The sequence below is a fragment of the Orbicella faveolata genome, unplaced genomic scaffold (genome assembly GCF_042242905.1).
Source record: "Orbicella faveolata isolate gen_17 unplaced genomic scaffold, um_ofav_v1 contig_1, whole genome shotgun sequence".
Lineage (NCBI taxonomy): Eukaryota > Metazoa > Cnidaria > Anthozoa > Scleractinia > Merulinidae > Orbicella > Orbicella faveolata.
Genome location: NW_028301536.1, coordinates 38,932,639 through 38,950,105, shown reverse-complemented (window position 1 = coordinate 38,950,105; position 17,467 = coordinate 38,932,639). Strand labels below are relative to the sequence as shown.

Sequence of the window (17,467 nt, the reverse complement as noted above, 5' to 3'; positions counted from 1 at the left end):
TTAAGGGAAAGTCCCTGAAAGTTAAGAACTTGCCACCAAAGCAAATTCAGTTTTGAGTTTAGAAGTACAAGACCCATCGCCAGATCTCTTTACATGTAAAATACATAAAACTGCTTTTCATCTTTTTCGCCATTTTCTTCGTTCGATCAAGCCGATGTCCAGAGCAAAATAACACGCCTATGCTGATGTCTTTACATAAGACATAAGTTCTGATCATGTTAATAAACATTTCAAGGCGGAAATGAGCAGCTTGATGCATGAGAAATGCAGTCCTCGGATTTATAAACACTGTCCTGAGCTCAGAAACTCAGAAGCGTACGGGACACACTTTTATTTAAAACTAGGTTGTGTAAGAGATCCCGTAAAATTCAAGGACATTTCACTTCACATGCACATACGTAATAAGACACACTTTTCCCGCGTAAAATGTAAATATGGCGGACAAAGTGGACGAGGAATATCTCCGTCTGCAATTGCATGATTATAGAGAGGAAATGGCTGTCTTTGTTTTTTTTTTCGGGGGTGATCATAAAGAATTTCTCGAAGAATATATGTCATCGAATTCAAGCTGCTTTGTTCTGTCAGATTACCATTGTAAGGAATCTTACTTGCAAGAATGCGAATTTAATTTATGCAAGATTTGCCGAGATGATGACGGAGAAGACTGGGTGGGCTGCGACGGGTGCGCCCAATATTTCCATGCGAACTGCCTCGGTGTCAGTTATTCCAAATCCTCTCACAGCCACTCTTCTTTTGCCCTCATTGAGAACCATTTTTATAGTTGATTGCATTATAAACTAGCCCCAGATTATTTGTCTTAAACAAGATTTTTGTTTTGAAACGAGTCTTAATTCCTTTTGTAAATTCTTGAGCCTCTTACCCGGCGTCGACAAAACCTGGATCGGACCGGACCGGATCACGGATCGGATCACGGATCGGATCACGGATTGGATCACGGATCGGATCACGGATCGGATCACGGACCGGATCACGGATCGGATCAAGGAAAAAAATTCAAAATTTTGTTGAGCAAATTGCAGTAGAGTGACTACTGTGAGCAGAAAGTTTTATTTAATTCAGGTGTGATATTCCTTTATTCTTTTATAATATCAAGCCAACTGGGAGCTGGTCACAGATGAATTTTTTTCAGGCTGTTGGGTTTTGATTGCGATGATCAATCATGTCTTCATATCTTTCTCCGCAGTTCAGATAAATGATATTTCGTGTATTCACTTGCATCAAAGTGTCATAAAACGAGTCAGCATGGTAATAATAGGACGAACGTATGAATAGAAACACAAAAACTAAAAACACTAAAAAATTAAACACCTGATGATTTCAAACAATTTCCGTTTTTGAGACAAGTCTATACTTTTACAAGATGTGAGTTTGGAATACGATATTTCGCACTGGAATAAAACGAAACAAACCATTTGTATTTCAAGGAAATATAGCTGTTTTACAAAAAATTCTAGGAATGACATCGATAGTGTGAACGATAACGCAACCCGAGAATAAACAACATTTTAGGAGTTACGTCACGAGTTTTAGAGTTATTTTTAGGGTCGTAAAGAATTGCCTTTAAATAGAATAAAACCTTAAAATGATCGTGTTCTAGGATAGAAAACACTTAAGAGGCAAGAACAAATCAAAACGGAATGAGGATCGTCAAGGATGGCAAAGATTAACGGGGATTGCAAATGACGAACTTGAAAAACTAGGCTAGTTTTTTCAAGATGTGCAAATCGTGACGTAGCTCCTTCAAAACAAGTCATGTCCTTAAGCTTTCGTACGTAAGTTTTCTCATTTAACTGTAACGCCAACTGTAACGCTCACATCTGACACGAAAATGTAGCTGAGAATTAGCCACTGATAACAATTTCAAAAACGAGAATGGGAGGTTCACGCAAGCTTCGAGCCAACTAACGTTCAAATATAACTACATCTGCCTGTTCATTACAATTTAAATTCGTCGTAAATTAGACGCTTATGTGGCTTTTTAAATGACCTCTTGTCATTCTCTGTAATTAACATGTCATTGCGTCAAATTCGGGATTCTTATTTTCATTTAACATATTTTAGTTTTCCACTTTTATTTTTTATTTATCATTATCTTATAAACGGTTTGATTTTAGTTTTTGATTTTTTTTTAAAACTTTTTTTTTTTCTGTGATCCGATCCGTGATCCGATCCGTGATCCGATCCGTGATCCGATCCGTGATCCGATCCGTGATCCGGTCCGTGATCCGGTCCGTGATCCGATCCGTGATCCGATCCAGGTTTTGTCGACGCCGGCCTCTTACCAGTTGTTTTGAACACGGCATAACATTATATCGATTCCATGTCAGTAAACCTAAAAGTGAAACTAAGAAAATACTCTTCTTTTTTTCTTTGCCGTTAACTTAATTAAACCTTAGTCAGCTGCCAGAGTGATGGAACAACGTACTTCAATTTGCCTCGGAAAAAGGCCACGTTTGTCCGCTTTAACTCGGAATGCTACCATTCGATTGTAATGAATTTTTGCCGGACGATCCGCGCGCAATGGCGTAATTGTAACTTACGTACAGAAGAGGGGAAAAAGAATTGAGTATTATAAATTCGTAAACAGAGGTAAAAATGATACCAGGTGTGCAACATTGAGCGAATGCACACTTTTGAAAGTTTTAAGCGTTATTTGATGACACCTAAATAAAGTAATTGACTTTAAAGATCTGTGTGAATGGTACTTAAATATTCCGTGACGCTTACACAAAGAAGCATACAGTGCCGTACAGCGCTAAGGCGTCGGCCATTTTGAATGTCTGATTAATTTGCTCGAAAGTCCCGGGCCTGAGACAACACTATCCAATCAAATTACAATGTATCCAATTATTAGACCAATCAGCAAATCAGCGCCAACCAGAAAATCTGAAAGAACCAATCGGAAGCCAGAAAAGAAACGGACGCCATCTTTGAATATTGGAGGATGCTACAGGAAAATATGACTTCTGACATGGAATCTGACTCTGGGCCACAAATTTCTGATATGGATTCCCCTGGAAGTTCTGTTTCTTCTTCTTTACAAAGAGAGTACGAAGAGCTTTTAAAGTACGCTGTTGTAACGCCGAAAATCCAGTTGGCTTCAAGTATTTATGGGCAGAGTGTTCTAATGAAAGATATGGCGGCATCAGAAACCAGTGCCAGTGGCTCGTCAACTTCAAGCAATTCTTCGGCCCCGACAAAAAGCTCTGAGTCAACAGAGGAATCACATTCTCATGCTAAAGAAGATGTTAAACAACTGCCAGGAACTCCGTCTCTAAAAGTTTCCTTTCAAGGGCAAGGATCCATAGCAAGGGATTCTCTGTTACGCAGTGGTACGTGCATGTAAGCTTAGTGGTACAGTAGTGTTAATTAAACTTCTCTCTTTGATTAAGCTTAAGGACCCACTTTTCAAAAAACCCAAGCAATTTTTCAAAAGTATCAAGTTATAGAAGGATGCTTTGATTCAAAAGTTTCGAGAATTTTTCAAACGTCGAATTTGTCATGTGCCGAATGCCCGAATCAAATGTTGAGAAGTTCGACGTTTGAATCAATTAAATTAGACATATTTGAATCAAAAGATTTGAGATATCGGGAGTTGAGAAAAAATTACCGGAAATAAGGAAAAAACCATGCTTACTGTATTTCTATTCATACTGTGTACATCATTATCAAATTTAATCATAGATTAGTTGAGTGTAAGTGGAACAATACATTTCTGAATTACGGTGTACTGTGTTAATCAGAACGTACTTGTATAAGCATAATTATAGGAAACAAAACAAAGCAAAGAAAAGCAGCAGGAGAAGTCCTGATACTGTGAACTTTGCAGGTTTCAAAGAGAACAACGTTGGGCTACTGCTATAGTCATTTCCTTTTTCAAGAAATAGTTTCAGTGTTTTTGAATTACAGTACTGGCTGTTTTGAGTTGTCACATATTGACAAACATGGTTCAAGTTACCAAGGGAAAAATTATAATACATAGAAAATGACCAGAAGGGTAACAAAAATAGCTTTGAGTTAGCAGGAGGTTTGAGTTATCAAAGTTTGAGTTTCTGAGGGTAAAATCACAGCACATTGTATGACAGAGATCCAGGGGAAATTGATTTTGGTTCGAGTTAACGGGAGGTTCGAGTTATCGAGGTTTGAGTTTCTGAGGGTAAAATTACAGCACATTGTATGACAGAGAAATTGATTTTGGTTAGAGTTAACGGGAGGTTTGAGTTAGTAAGGGTTCAAGTTATCGGGAGTCAACCCTATCACTTGCAATTTTTTTTAACTTTTCAAAAATGTAGTTGTAAGCGCAGTGGATGGTTTAATCATGTAAAATTGAGAACAAATCTGACTATCCCTTTGACTTCGTAGGTATTTTGGCACTACATGTACATGAACATGTACAATGTTTTGCTTATTGCACTTATAATATACTTTTATGTATTTTGTAGAAACAAATACAGTGACACCTGTGGTTAACACACCAGAAGCTGAACATGAATCATCATCATCATTACGATCTCCTGTGGAATCACCAGCTTCACCTGTAATAGATGCTGACCTGGCAAGAATGGAGGCATTGTTGGACAACTGGTGTTTAGATCTCAAGAGGAATGTTTTGGTAAGAAATGGGTTGTCTTGTACAACGTGCAAGTGTATTGTCAGAAACCCATTGGTTATCTGATACAATACCTGCACTTGCACAGAAGCATGCCACCCTACCCAGGTAGTGTTTAATTTAAATTTGTGGCCTCAGGGACATGTACACGCATTGGGTATGTGTACATAAGAAAGGTATATTTTTCCCTTTTAACAAGTAAGATCAGGAACACACATCTACTGAAACTGACAGAAAAAGAGAAGCCCAACACCTGAGCCCAAGACTCAACGTTACCAAGTTAACAGTACACCTAAGCATGTGTTGTACACAATTTTTTATTGACCTTTCTAACTACATTCCAATTATAAATTCTAAACCCACACCTGTTTAAATTTCAGTCTACTTTTACAATGTACTGTACCTGTCATGGATGAAAACCATTCGTTTTTAGTGTATGTTATCATAAAAAGAAGTATTATCCTAATCACTGCTGGAGGTGAAAGTGTTCTGAAACAAGACAATCCACTTCAGATTTCTGTCTGTGACTCAAAAATGTTTGTTCTTTCTGTAAGGCCCCTGTGTCACAAAACTGAAATATGACAATGTATTTCATACATGTACATGTTCTATTCTTTCTCAAAAACAGGCTGAATTTGCCCAGTGCAAAATAGGATTATTTGAAAAACAAAAGCAACTTTTGATGCAAGAGAAAAGAAGGTACAGGATCAGTATACATGTATATGTAACTAGCATCATTTGACAGTTACTAACATTGAAAACCAAAAGATAATGAGCAAATTACTCTTGGAATGTTTCTTGTGTTAAAACTCAAAAAAGTGTCTTCGTTTTTACATGTTAACAGCTGTTTCAAGAAAGGTTGTCCTGTAGAAGTGTTCATGTAGTTCTTAGTGTGTGTGACACTGCCAAAAGGTACATGTATTATGGGTTTACTGTTATTTTTGATCAAAGCTCACAGTGTTTCAGCAGAAAGATTACACATGTAGGCTGGACTGGAGAAATATAGAGGTATTCAATATTCTTTTAAGCTGAAACACCATGAACCATTCTTGGTAAATGAACTTTACCCATAACTTCTTTCAGCATTGACACAACAATTATGCTTTTATGATTGTAATGTTTTACATGTTCTGTGTGCCCAGTACTGTAACTGGATTAGACGATTGCCATGCACTGTTCAGGGGGTCTGTAAAGAAAATAATTATCTAATACTGTACATCTATGTTCTAAACTTCATTGGTAGCTAAGTGAAAAGACTTGAAAAAAATACAATTTGTACCATACTGTATTGGTATTTACTCTAAAAACCACTCCTTAAATTCATCTGCAAAATTTTGGTTGACACAGTAAAATGAAGAAATTCTTCCCTTCTGATGTGCTGGTACCTGTACCACATTGAACACATGCAGCCGTGAGCTTGGCTGCTGGACACCTGGGTGTGATATATAATCACCTTGGTACCCAGGGCACTTGTTTGAGGGGCAGGCTGGACCACAATGGAAAGTGACATAGGGAAAGTGCCTCTGGCATATGCCTTTCACCATACCGAACACAAGGCTCAGCACATCTGATGGCTTCATTCCTTGTCCCTCTCTGTGAACAATGAGGAAGAAAACATTTAGTGTGGTGCACATACTCAATAGATAGTTTGTTAACATATACATGTATTCAAGGCCCAGTACATGTACCTCTGCAAAAATGCATTCCATACTTATACTTACACATGTAAATCACCTTTTACAAATAATGGTAATTGCAAATTAAAATGAATGCCCCATCATTGGTGAACAAGCTGTGCATCCTTATTGCGCACACAAATTCACGTCATGTAATGCATGGAGCGCATGCTGAGTAATATAAAGATGAACAAAGATTAAGGGCTGGATTTAACAATCTGGGACATTTGGTGACCCCTATTTTTCTTTTGATGGATCATTTTCTCTACCGATTTTCTACATGTACATTAAGCGAAAAAATGAGGAAAATCTATTGATTAGAAGTTTTAATAATTTTTTGCAAAATGCACCATGATCAAATTCCATTCTTTATAGCTCTTTGGTTATCTGTGCAGCAGTTTCAAATGCCTCTTGAAGGGTTAAGTTTTGTGAAAACATTGGCAACAATTGGAATTATTGATGCAATGGATTCACTTATACAAAATATTACTAGGATTGTTCATCTTCATTGATTCATCTTTGAAAATTTAAGCTAAAAACCCTGAAGACCATGCTAATTTACGTGCACCAATTTTTCAAAATCAGACTTGTTTTCCACACACTTTATCTCAGAAACGTGACTCCCAATTTTTTTTTTTCACTTGCGAAACAAGTAATTCATTATCTGTCTGCAGTCAAAGTTTGAAGAAAATCTATCGAGTAGAAATTTCGAGGGAATGTCCTTAAAAAATTTTTTGTTGCTGGAGGTCACCTAGGCAACAGTATAACCTCTCAAAACAATTTTAAGTGTTTTGAGAGGTTGTATAACTGTTTTTGAAAAACTCTGCAAAATGTGTTGACCCAGTTCTTTCAAAGCACAGCGGTGTTAACCATTACATATACCTGCTGCCTTCAACAGTGTACAAGTAAAATGTCTATATTCTAGTATGACTCTAATAAGACTCTGGCCTTGACTCTCGTAAGAGCTCATTGCACTTTCAAATGAGATTTGCTTGTTTGCTGAGGGCATTTTTTGAAAAAAAAAAAAAAGTTAAAAAAAAAAAATAGTACCTGGCTAGTACATGTACATGACTTTACATGTAAAGTCAAGGTTAGATCTACAGTGTAACGACCAAAATTAACATATTAAAGGGAATCTTGCCTGAAAAGCAGTTGAAGCTCCAAAGTGTACCTAATGGTTCTCTATATCTGATCCTGGGGTTTTAAGTTGATATCTCTGTAAGTGGGTCACACAGGAAGTGTTTGGTTTTCTGTTTAAATGACCTGGGCATCGCTATGTTTACTGTATGGTAATTTATGACATCATTGCGCTGTCAGAGATCTCAATATAGAGTCTACAGAAGATGATTTCTCGTTGGAATTGAACATACAATTCATGTATTCATCAGGAATGTGAATTATAAACGGTAAGAAGCATTTTTATATCTCTAGATTTGCGCAATGCTGTATTAAAAACATCCAACTGTGCAATGCATGGTTCCAGATACTTTTTTAAGACAGGGCGTCAATAGGGAATTACAACAGGTCAATTCCCACCGATCCCACCAAATCATTTTGAATTTTATTTTAATTTGTCGGGTCATGTAGCTGATCTTGTCGGGTTTTTGACCTGAGACCCCTCTCTTATCTGGAACACTGGCAATGATGTCAATTTCCCATTAAGCTATGCAAAAATAAACATGGGGGCACGCAGAAAATTTGAAATCCTAAAATAGCTGAAAGGAAACGCCTATCATTCAAACCAGGCAAAGAATTATTGACTTCACATCACTGAAACAATTTAACCCAAACACTAGCTTGTGATTTGGAACAAAACTGTTTTTGAGCCAAGATTCCCTTTATGTACATTCTTGGTTTTCTAACAGATTTTCCTGATGAGCTAATCTTTAAATTGCATGCCCTTTGAATATTGGTAAGTGCTGACATGCCATTTGTTCAATGTCAGTTATTCTTCTCTGGTGAATTATGGCAATTTAAGAAGAATGAAGTAGTTTCATTCATTCATTCATTCATTCATTCATTCAATGTATTTCGAGATTATTTCTTAATTTCTAAATAATTCTCAAAAGAAGGGGAAAGAGATTTTACTGTAACAGTTCAAACGAAGTTGTCAAAATAACGAGTTTGAAGCGTTTGGATTATTTTAGTCACTTGAGACCTTTTAACTGCTTTATGCAATCACAAGAAAACGTCAAAAGTTATTAAAAGGGCAGTATATTCTGCACCTGCAACCTTTCAGGGTTTTTACCCTTTAAGTATTCTGTTTAGCATTGTGCATCATTACATTGTAATACATGATGATAATGAATACCATAAAAGACTAACCTGCAGCTAAATGTTACTTCAATCATGTTCTCCTTCTTAAGAACCAACAGCCTATATGATTGGGTGGGTCTAAACCAAAACCTACCAACATCTCTGTATATAACTGGCTGTCCCCGTGGGAATTCTTCCGTGCTGAGTCTGTGGGCACGTGACAGAAGATGGGGGAAAAGTGCTTCTGGAAGAAATCTCTTGAAGAACACAAAGAACCTCTTATCTGTTGGATCATCGTACCAGACTGGTGTGTTCCCATTCACTGACATTGGCAGTAGTGAAGGGACAAAGTGTGTAACTTCTGCTTCTTCCTTATTTTCTACATTGTTAAATAATGGGCAAATGATGTCATATTCCTCAAGGAATTTCTTAATCCCTTCTTCATTCTTTTGCCATCTGGAGACAATTTTTGTAAGGAGAGATTCTGTGAGCATTCCTTTATTGTGGAGCAATTTGAAATCACGCCTGAAGCCATGCCGTGATGTTTCTTCATCGTCTGCCAGTGGAGTGACCAGTTGAATGATGATATCAATTAGTATTTCTGGTTTCAGTAGAATCCAGTTTGACAGTTTTGAATCCTGGCCATAATCAACATAAGTTACAAGTCCTTTCTCATGAAAGTATTTCAAAGTTTCCCTAGACCAGTTGCTACAAATGAAGCTGCCAACAGATATTGGGAACTGCTTCAGGGTCACACAGAACTTGGCATCCTTCTTTTGCCTTAGATCAATGATCGCATCTTGGATTTTTATCCATGAAAACGGAATTTCACGGCCCATGGTATTCTTGTGTTCTTCAGCTGTGGACATTATTTTTCTTTGCAGATTTTGAACACCACTGTCATTTTTCCCGCGACTGTTCTCAATGGGAAAATACAGAAGCTTGTCTTCCTCATTTCTCACCAGCTCATCATCAAAACAATCCAAAAGATTCTGGCGTAGATATTTATCAATCCTCTTCAAAGAGGTATTTTCCATGTGTCCCCTGTGTGTCCCAACAAGGAAAATTGGTGTTTTTGGTGCAGCCTTGCTACAGATTGATTCCAGCCAGAAGCAAAGTCTTTGGATTTTTGCTGTTACATTTCCGAAATTGTCATCAGCAAAGTTTGCCATGTTAAACACAACAAGGTAGATAGCCTGGTCTCTCAGGAAAATATGATGGTAGGCATAGTACTCTTGATCTCCTGAGAAGTCGAGTATTTTCACTTTAAGACTTGAAAACATATCTTGAAGAGCCTTTCTCAACTTTTGGAAATTTAACATAACCTTCTCAACAAAAATGAAAGTAAAACTAGCTTGTGTTTCCCTAACATTTGTAAATGGTTCATGAAAAAGAAAGAACATATCGTCCCAGTCTTTATAGAAACTGTGAAATGCCCATCCAGCAAAAAACAGCGCATACGTTGTTAAAGAACAAAATGAAGTTAGACTTACATGTTCACTTATGCTCTCCTTAATTATATATAAAACTAAGATAAGGCTAATGTCCTGTACATTTGCCCAAGCAAGCAACATTTTTGCAAGTCTGAACATGACTAAACAAAAGATAAGACTCATTCCAAAATGAAGAATGATACAATAATCGAGGGCTGTCATGTTAACTGATAACTCAATAGCACAACCAAAACTAAAGCCACCCATTACTGGTATCATTAGCAAACATAATTCGGGTGCAAGAGGTAATGGGGTGCTTAATTTCATTTGACCTGGGACAGCTGATTCAACTCCTCCCCAGGTATTGGCAATGGCATTACGAAAATAGTTTGCTAGTAGAAAAATAAATTCACAGGAGATACCGTTGACCAGCATCGCGACAATTAACAGGTGGGCTACCCACATGAACTGTCCATCATTATGCATGGTATCGCGAAACGAAAAATCTACATTTTGACACTTGATTCTCCTGAAATACCCCGCTAATAAATGCGCAGTTCCTAGTCCTGTTAAAAATCGAGAAAGACTGGTAAACAACTGAGCGAGTTTAAAAACCTGTGGATATTCAGATGGAAGAAGCTGCTGCAGTAACACTTCAAAACAAAATGCGGCAACTGAAAATGCAATAAAACTAACAGACACTGTGGCAAAGACCCATAGCCATATGGTTGAAAGAACCCAGCCTATTCGCAAAAACATGAACAATAAGTAAGCTATTGCAGACATCGCTGATGTCACTTCTTCGTCGATTTTGAATTCGATTCCAGCAGGCCCATACATTACACCCTGATAGAGAGCAGATTTCCGGAATCGAGCGAAGCTTCCAAACTTGAGGCCTGCGAGAGCGCGCAGGTTTCTCCACTTCCGGTCAACTACACTCATTTCGACACCTTTTGTCCCTGGTTCGTCTGCATTAAACGGTATTCCCATAAGAGACTTCTTTAAGCTTGTTTTACCAACTCTGGCATCTCCCAGTATCAAACACTGGCCTTGGAAAACAAACTGTGTGTGTTCTACGCCATCTTGTTGACTCCGGAATCCAAGGTCTCGCAACAGTGCTTGTACGTATGCCGAATTCGGTAACCGTCGATCAAACTGTAACTGTGACATCACTTCAGAGGCACTTTCCAAAGTGTGATCATCTGTAAGGCGCAGTCCTTGTACATCCAAGGCCATCTTTAGTTTGATATGTTGTAGAACACAGAAGTTTGATCGTGAATTATTCACAGAATTTGATCACGTGTTGTTTGCCGAAGTTGTTGACAAAGCAGTCAATGCTGTCTGGCTCCCAGACGTCTCTGTGAGTATCACGCAAGATGTTGTCAGGCACAAGTATTAAAGGGTCAATTAAGTACGAGGCACATATCTACCTAGGATACCAATCAATAGAGTTCATTATTTTCGATTATTCTTAATCAATGAAATTAATAAGAGAACTAAAATAGTGATACACTTACAATTCAAGTCGTTTCTGTTGCTATCGAAGTTTTAAAATCGATATAATCATGTTGTTATCAGTATTTTTGTTTTCGTATATTTTCATGTCATAAACAAAAACACCTAAATTGACCAATTGATCATGCTAAATTTAGCAAATCTACGAAGTTTCGTAAGAAGCTAATTGCAAAGTCATGAAAATATTTGACCCCAACCTTGCCCCCTTGCATACATTTCTTTGTAAAATTTTGCAAGGTTAGGGTTCCATGTTTTCATGACTTTGCAATTGGCTTCTTATGAAACTTTGTGGATTCACTAAATTTGGCATGATGAATTGAGCAGTGAGGCTTATTTTTGTTTCAATGAAAAATTGGAAAAGCGTGACATCGGTGAAAAGGTCCATGACGCATGAGCGGACCATTATTTGCAGGTAGTTATTTGCAGGTCACGTATTGGGCTGTCGTAGTGGTGTAGATTTTACAACCTGACACATTCATAACAAATTCATTGAATAGGTCTTTCGTTTAACATGCAGACACGGTGTTGAAATGAACAAACTGATGAATGAGATGGAGAGTCAAAAAGAGTTACTACTGACTTATGAACAGACCCTGTCTCATAAAGACTCCATCGTGGCAAATATCACTGACGCTATTCAAAAACAGGTGAGAGGCAATCTTTAACACCAGCTTTCCTTTCTAGTAACCGCCCTTCTGGAAGTTCCCGAACCCTTCTCTCAACAATAACAACAAGTTGGTAGCCAGGAGCGCTTGTAGGCGAGCAAACAGCTGTTTTTGTTTATCCTTCCACCGCATTTGCTTCTATTTATGGTGAACATTTTAAAGTCTTCCACATTTACACATTATGTACATGTATTTCACAGAAAGAAAGAAGTGAGCTGATGAAGGCATTCACACTATGGAAAATAAGACACTGCGATGAAAAGAGAGAGGTTCGATGCTTGTTTGTCTTTTGCTTTCATATAATGGTTGCATTCTCATTCGTAAATCACTAACCGTTAGCTATTTCAAGCGAAAAACAACTACTCCAACAAAAACAAACAATAAAAGCGGAATATGGCCGCGCTGTGACGGTAATTTTAAGATACACGTTCTATTGTTTTTCGTAGACAAACATCAGTAAGCCTAATAGATAAGTAATTGAGATAATACACTTTGCACTGTTTCTGTTTTTCTAGTTACATAAGCTTATTGTCTACGCTAGTTTACTTAACGTGGCGGTAACCAACCCGAAAGCCTTCGCTACTTTGGTCACTGCGCTCATTTACTTTCTATTTATTGTAATTTTTTTTGGTTCTGTCAGTCTTCTTGTTCGTAATATGTAGTATTTATTTATAGAGTGATTGTAAGAAATGATGCGAAACAATGAAAAATCTGAAATCTGGAAAAAGAGTACAATCATAAACTTACATGTAAATTCTAAAGAGATGGTTTCACGGTTCGCTCATGTGCAAGGTATGGTCAGTCATGGGGTAAGAATTAAGTGCTTGTTTAGCTTTCTTACTGAACCTCACGTACACTTGACCCAATTGCGCATGAGGTAAATAATGCTATCCACCGGATAAATCACTATTCTTGGGATAGTTGTTGACAAAACAAACTGCACTATCCACTGCTTCACAAGAGGAGTGGAATACGATTTACATGTTGTACTTCAAGGTCAAGTTCTTAGAGAGGGAGCAGCAGCTTTCTCTGCCATTCCACAGAGTCTATCGACAGTATTTGATGCCGTTTTGATTTCAGCAAGCAAAATTTTAATGCTGATTTGGAGAATTCTGATTTTTTTGTTATGTTGACAGTTGTTCTTCACGTTTGTCTGCAGGGTTTTGCCTCTAAACTCGCCAGAAAACACTGCAAACACGCTCTTAAATTACGTGCCTGGAACGCATGGCGATCCGTTATTGAATCCAAATGGAAACAGAGAGTAGAGAAAGCTTGTCAGGTAAATTCCCTTGTGTTTAACGAGCAATGCACAAGCCTAAGCCTAAGTCTATGACCTGTGCATGTAATTTTCTTTTCAAGTCAAGTCAAGTCAAACCATCTTTATTTAGGCAGGGTAGCCTCGTCAGCCATAGGCTGGTATCAAACGGGGCCCTGCGTAAAAACGAAAATAACTCACAAATGAATTGTCAGCATCAACTATGTCTCCTTTTACAGTGTATATCTAAGTTGTAAATCTAGGCAAACAATGAAGTCGTCATATTATGCCTGCCAGTGTACTAACTAATAATTGTTTCCGACATGTATAATGTTCTTTCCAACCGTTTGTTAAGGCGAAAGCTCAAGATGTGTGCGTGAAATTGACGGAAGATTACGAAAGTCGTCTTCAAACGGTAAGTCGTGTTTACAATGTTCTTTTACAGACAAAAACTCCAGTCTTTTAACACCAAATTAAATATGGTCTTAGAAAATGATCATTAGGCGGGCCTCCGGGTGAACCTATGTAGTTATTACACTATCTTACTCTGAATTCACGAGTGTGGACTTAATGAAGAATTCACGAGTGACTTTGTGCTCCCAAGTTGGATGCCTAAATCTGTAGTTACGCATTTCTCATCAGTAATATTTTCAATACTTTTAATATGTGATCTCTTTCTTTCGTTGGCCTGCTGAGCTGGTGTTTCTCCTCAGCATAGAATTTCGTGCTCGATAACTGTATTTTGACTTCCATTTATCAGAAATTTAGTTTTGCAATCTTTTATTTGCAGGCCAACCGTGAGCTGGAGATGGCGCGCACAGAAATCGCTCATCTTCATGCCGAGAGGGACCGTTATGAAGAAACCATGAAAAAAGCTTTTATGCGTGGAGTGTGTGCTCTGAACCTAGAAGCCATGAGCATGTTCAGGGAAGGAGAAGAGGGCGGACGAAGACCTCCGCCTGGTGCTGCACTAAATAACAATGGTACGGTCTTACATCTCAGATGTACATCATCTGATTCATTGTATCTGGTATTACAATAGATAACAATCTTCTGAAAAACTCGTGAAACCTCTCTAAAAATGATGTTAAGGCAGATCAGGGAGTGACCTGAAATGTCTCCCGCCCTAAGATAGAGAGTTTCCTACTGTGATACTATCGAGCCAGTCAGCGAAGTCGATTTACTTTCTCATTATACTCATATAATCTCTCTTTCTCATTATACTCATTATAGTACAAAGCATAATTCAATCATTGTTCCTGTTAACATTGCTTAGATGCAGAAGACATGCCACGTCATCAACCTCCACTTCCTATTGTAACGACATCTGGTCCAACTGTCACGCAACCGCAGTTTGGTCACGGTCCTGCCAGGCATAGGCCTTCAGCTGATAAACCGGGCCAGGCGGGAAAAACTGTGACAGTCAAAGCTGTTTGCCGGTCAGATATTCAAGGACAGAAGGGAGTTGCAGGTACATTATGCCCGTCATTTCTTATTATTTTGTTATTTCCAATTTCTGGCCTTGTTCTTCCTTGAGCTCTGGGCACTGTACACGCGACGTCTGTCAGAATGTGGAGAGAGTGAATGCGTAGAGTGAGGTTGGGAAGGTATTGCAAACTGTCCACGTCCCGGGGGATAGAGAGATACAATGCTTTCTGTTCGCCAAGAAACAATACACACTGCGGTCAGAGCTGTCATTGCGACCGCTCTCGTGAGCGACTATTTCTACCTGTAGTAACGAACACTTTTGTCGAATTCTCGAGGTGGTCGCTTTCCATAGCTTGACTGTTCTTTCGTGGCATGACATGTATTGTTGTATGTTAGGTCTCGTAGGTACCCAGGGACCTGTCAGTTCAGTTCTTATTCAGAAGCATTCCTCCGAGCAAGCCACGTCAGGAGCGCCCCCAAGTCGTCATCCTTATGGTCAGCGTGCACCGCCGACTCGGACAGCAAACACCAGAACGTCACGTGGTCCCACCGTACAAACAATCCACACCACCCCTGTGAAAGTTGTGCACTGACTACCTGGTATAATTTGTTACTCCAGCTTCACTTGTTCACAATTTCTTCTAGTTCTTATAAATGATAGTATATTTTAAAGTAAAAGTTATTGCACTTGTTAATAGTCATGATCTAATAAAGATACTTCACAATGCAAGACTCGTGTGATCACGTTAACGTCTGTTTATACGTCAGTTATATTCCATCAAATATTTTCCTAGTAGCCGACTGAGCAGAACTTTTACATTCTCATCACGCGGCCAGAGCTTGGCAATTTATAACCAAGGATAATCTTTATTAGCTAGAAAATATAGATTTGATGGATTATAACTAATCACTTCTAACATTCCTCAATTATCAAAGGTTTGTTGTTGTTTGGCATCGACGCTCAAATAAAACGCTCGCAAATGCTACTACCCAGACTGAGCACCTTTTCTCGGGAAAGAAATCTTTTCGTCGAGTGATAAACTGAATTCACAAATGACTGGGTAACGACAACTACTCAGTGTCAGGTTCCCGAAGCCAACACTGGTTATTTTGCTATTCATTTCAACATGACAGAGAACCAAAAACTGGCTATGACTGATTCATCCCTAATCGTCTTTAATCACCACTGCGACACTGTGTAGTTTCACTTACTCCGTCTACAATCAACGCGCGCCCTCTACGGCAGGAGACTGGGAACCAGTCAGGAGCTGTGATGAGCTGGGGCCCGGAAACTTTTCGGGTCCGCAAAGCCATTTTTAGGTCATCTGTATCTAACAACGGAGAAGTGTATACGCCTGAAACTTGTATGAAGGAAACCTATTTTCCTGTTAAGAATATGCGCTACAAAAACCCGGGCTCATTTGGCCCTACGTGGGCGAACCCCTCGATGAAAATACAATGTAGACTAGATCACCTCTTCATTTCAAATCAACTGAGTAATCGAATTTGCGAGAGCAAAATAATTCCAAATATTTATTCTGACCACTCTGCAGTCCTGCTCTCTATATCTTTCACCGAACACGAACCCCCTCGTGGGCCAGGCTTCTGGAAATTTAACAACTCGTTGTTGTCGGACACGAAATATGTAGAATTATTGAATTTCTTAATTCCAGAGTTCGCCAAAAAGCATCAGAGAACTGAGGACAAGGGTTTGTTCTGGGAAATGATTAAAATGGAAATCAGAGCATTCACAATAAAATTTTCGAAAAAAAAAGCAAAAAGCAAGCGTGACGAAGAGTCTGCCCTTTTGTCGGAGATGATCAGGCTGCAGTGCAAGCTCCAGACAGCGTACAGCGATTCCCTAAGGAGCGAAATAGAAAGAGTAAAAACCAAGCTTTCAAAAATAGCAAGCGTTAAGACGCGTGGCACGATTATACGAAGCAGAGCGCGCTGGTATGAACATGGCGAGAAAAACAGTAAGTATTTCTACAATTTAGAAAAAACAAACCAAAGGAAAAAACATATAACGGCCTTAAAAGTCAATGATCACGCAAAATTAACCGACCCGAGGGAGATTCTTGAAGAGGAAGAGCGCTTTTTTAAACAGATATATACATCAAAAAACACGAATCCGAACGGCTCGGAGTTTATCGAATTCTTTAATACGGAAAATGTATTGTCAGAAGAAACTGCAAAAATTTGCGAAGGCATTATGTCTATCGATGAATGTAAACGAGCGCTTATGAAGATGGAAAGCAATAAAACACCAGGTACAGATGGCCTCACTTCAGAGTTCTATCGCTTTTTTTGGAACGCTGTTGGTAAATTCATGGTGGAAAGTTTTAATTATGCATTTCAACATGGATCACTTTCTATCTCTCAACGACAAGGTATTATCTCTTTAATCCCAAAAAAGAACAAGAACGCGGAATATTTAACAAATTGGAGACCAGTTTCGCTACTTAATGTTGACTACAAAATTGCGACCAAAACTATCGCTCTTCGCTTGGAAAAGATCTTGCCAAGCGTAATACATCCTTGTCAGTCCGGCTACGTAAAAAGTAGATTCATTGGAGAAAGTATCAGACTAATAGCAGACACAATGGACT

At 38.6% G+C, this 17,467-nt stretch overlaps 2 protein-coding genes across 3 annotated transcripts; one reads left to right on the top strand and one right to left on the bottom strand.

The window, feature by feature from the left end:
• Positions 1-2,917: 2,917 nt before the first annotated feature.
• Positions 2,918-15,588, top strand: LOC110057236 (centrosomal protein POC5-like). Of its 2 annotated transcripts, none has more exons than XM_020763823.2 (10): positions 2,918-3,353; positions 4,476-4,633; positions 5,259-5,329; positions 12,028-12,157; positions 12,376-12,444; positions 13,335-13,454; positions 13,786-13,845; positions 14,221-14,413; positions 14,707-14,901; positions 15,255-15,588. In XM_020763823.2, the coding sequence occupies exons 1-10, from the start codon at positions 2,966-2,968 to the stop codon at positions 15,449-15,451; spliced, it is 1,581 nt and encodes a 526-aa protein (XP_020619482.2). In that variant the 5' UTR covers positions 2,918-2,965; the 3' UTR covers positions 15,452-15,588. The 2 variants fall into 2 exon arrangements, with proteins under 2 accessions (XP_020619482.2, XP_089131929.1); XM_089275803.1 differs by having other exon boundaries at positions 2,919-3,353; positions 4,464-4,633.
• On the bottom strand, positions 4,933-11,262 carry LOC110057234 (uncharacterized). Its single transcript, XM_020763820.2, has 2 exons — positions 8,632-11,262; positions 4,933-6,223 (listed from the first exon to the last, which is right to left on the bottom strand). The coding sequence occupies exons 1-2, from the start codon at positions 11,229-11,231 to the stop codon at positions 5,926-5,928; spliced, it is 2,898 nt and encodes a 965-aa protein (XP_020619479.2). The 5' UTR covers positions 11,232-11,262; the 3' UTR covers positions 4,933-5,925.
• Positions 15,589-17,467: the final 1,879 nt, after the last annotated feature.

Excerpts from the sequence above, each read along its gene's own strand:
- LOC110057234 (XM_020763820.2), bottom strand. The coding sequence starts at position 11,231 with ATGGCCTTGGATGTACAAGGACTGCGCCTTACAGATGATCACACTTTG. Across the intron at positions 6,224-8,631 it reads GAAGTAACATTTAGCTGCAG|AGAGGGACAAGGAATGAAGC; the intron begins GTTAGTCTTTTA and ends CATTGTTCACAG.
- LOC110057236 (XM_089275803.1), top strand. The coding sequence starts at position 2,966 with ATGCTACAGGAAAATATGACTTCTGACATGGAATCTGACTCTGGGCCA. Across the intron at positions 4,634-5,258 it reads ATCTCAAGAGGAATGTTTTG|GCTGAATTTGCCCAGTGCAA; the intron begins GTAAGAAATGGG and ends TCTCAAAAACAG. Across the intron at positions 12,445-13,334 it reads ACTGCGATGAAAAGAGAGAG|GGTTTTGCCTCTAAACTCGC; the intron begins GTTCGATGCTTG and ends GTTTGTCTGCAG.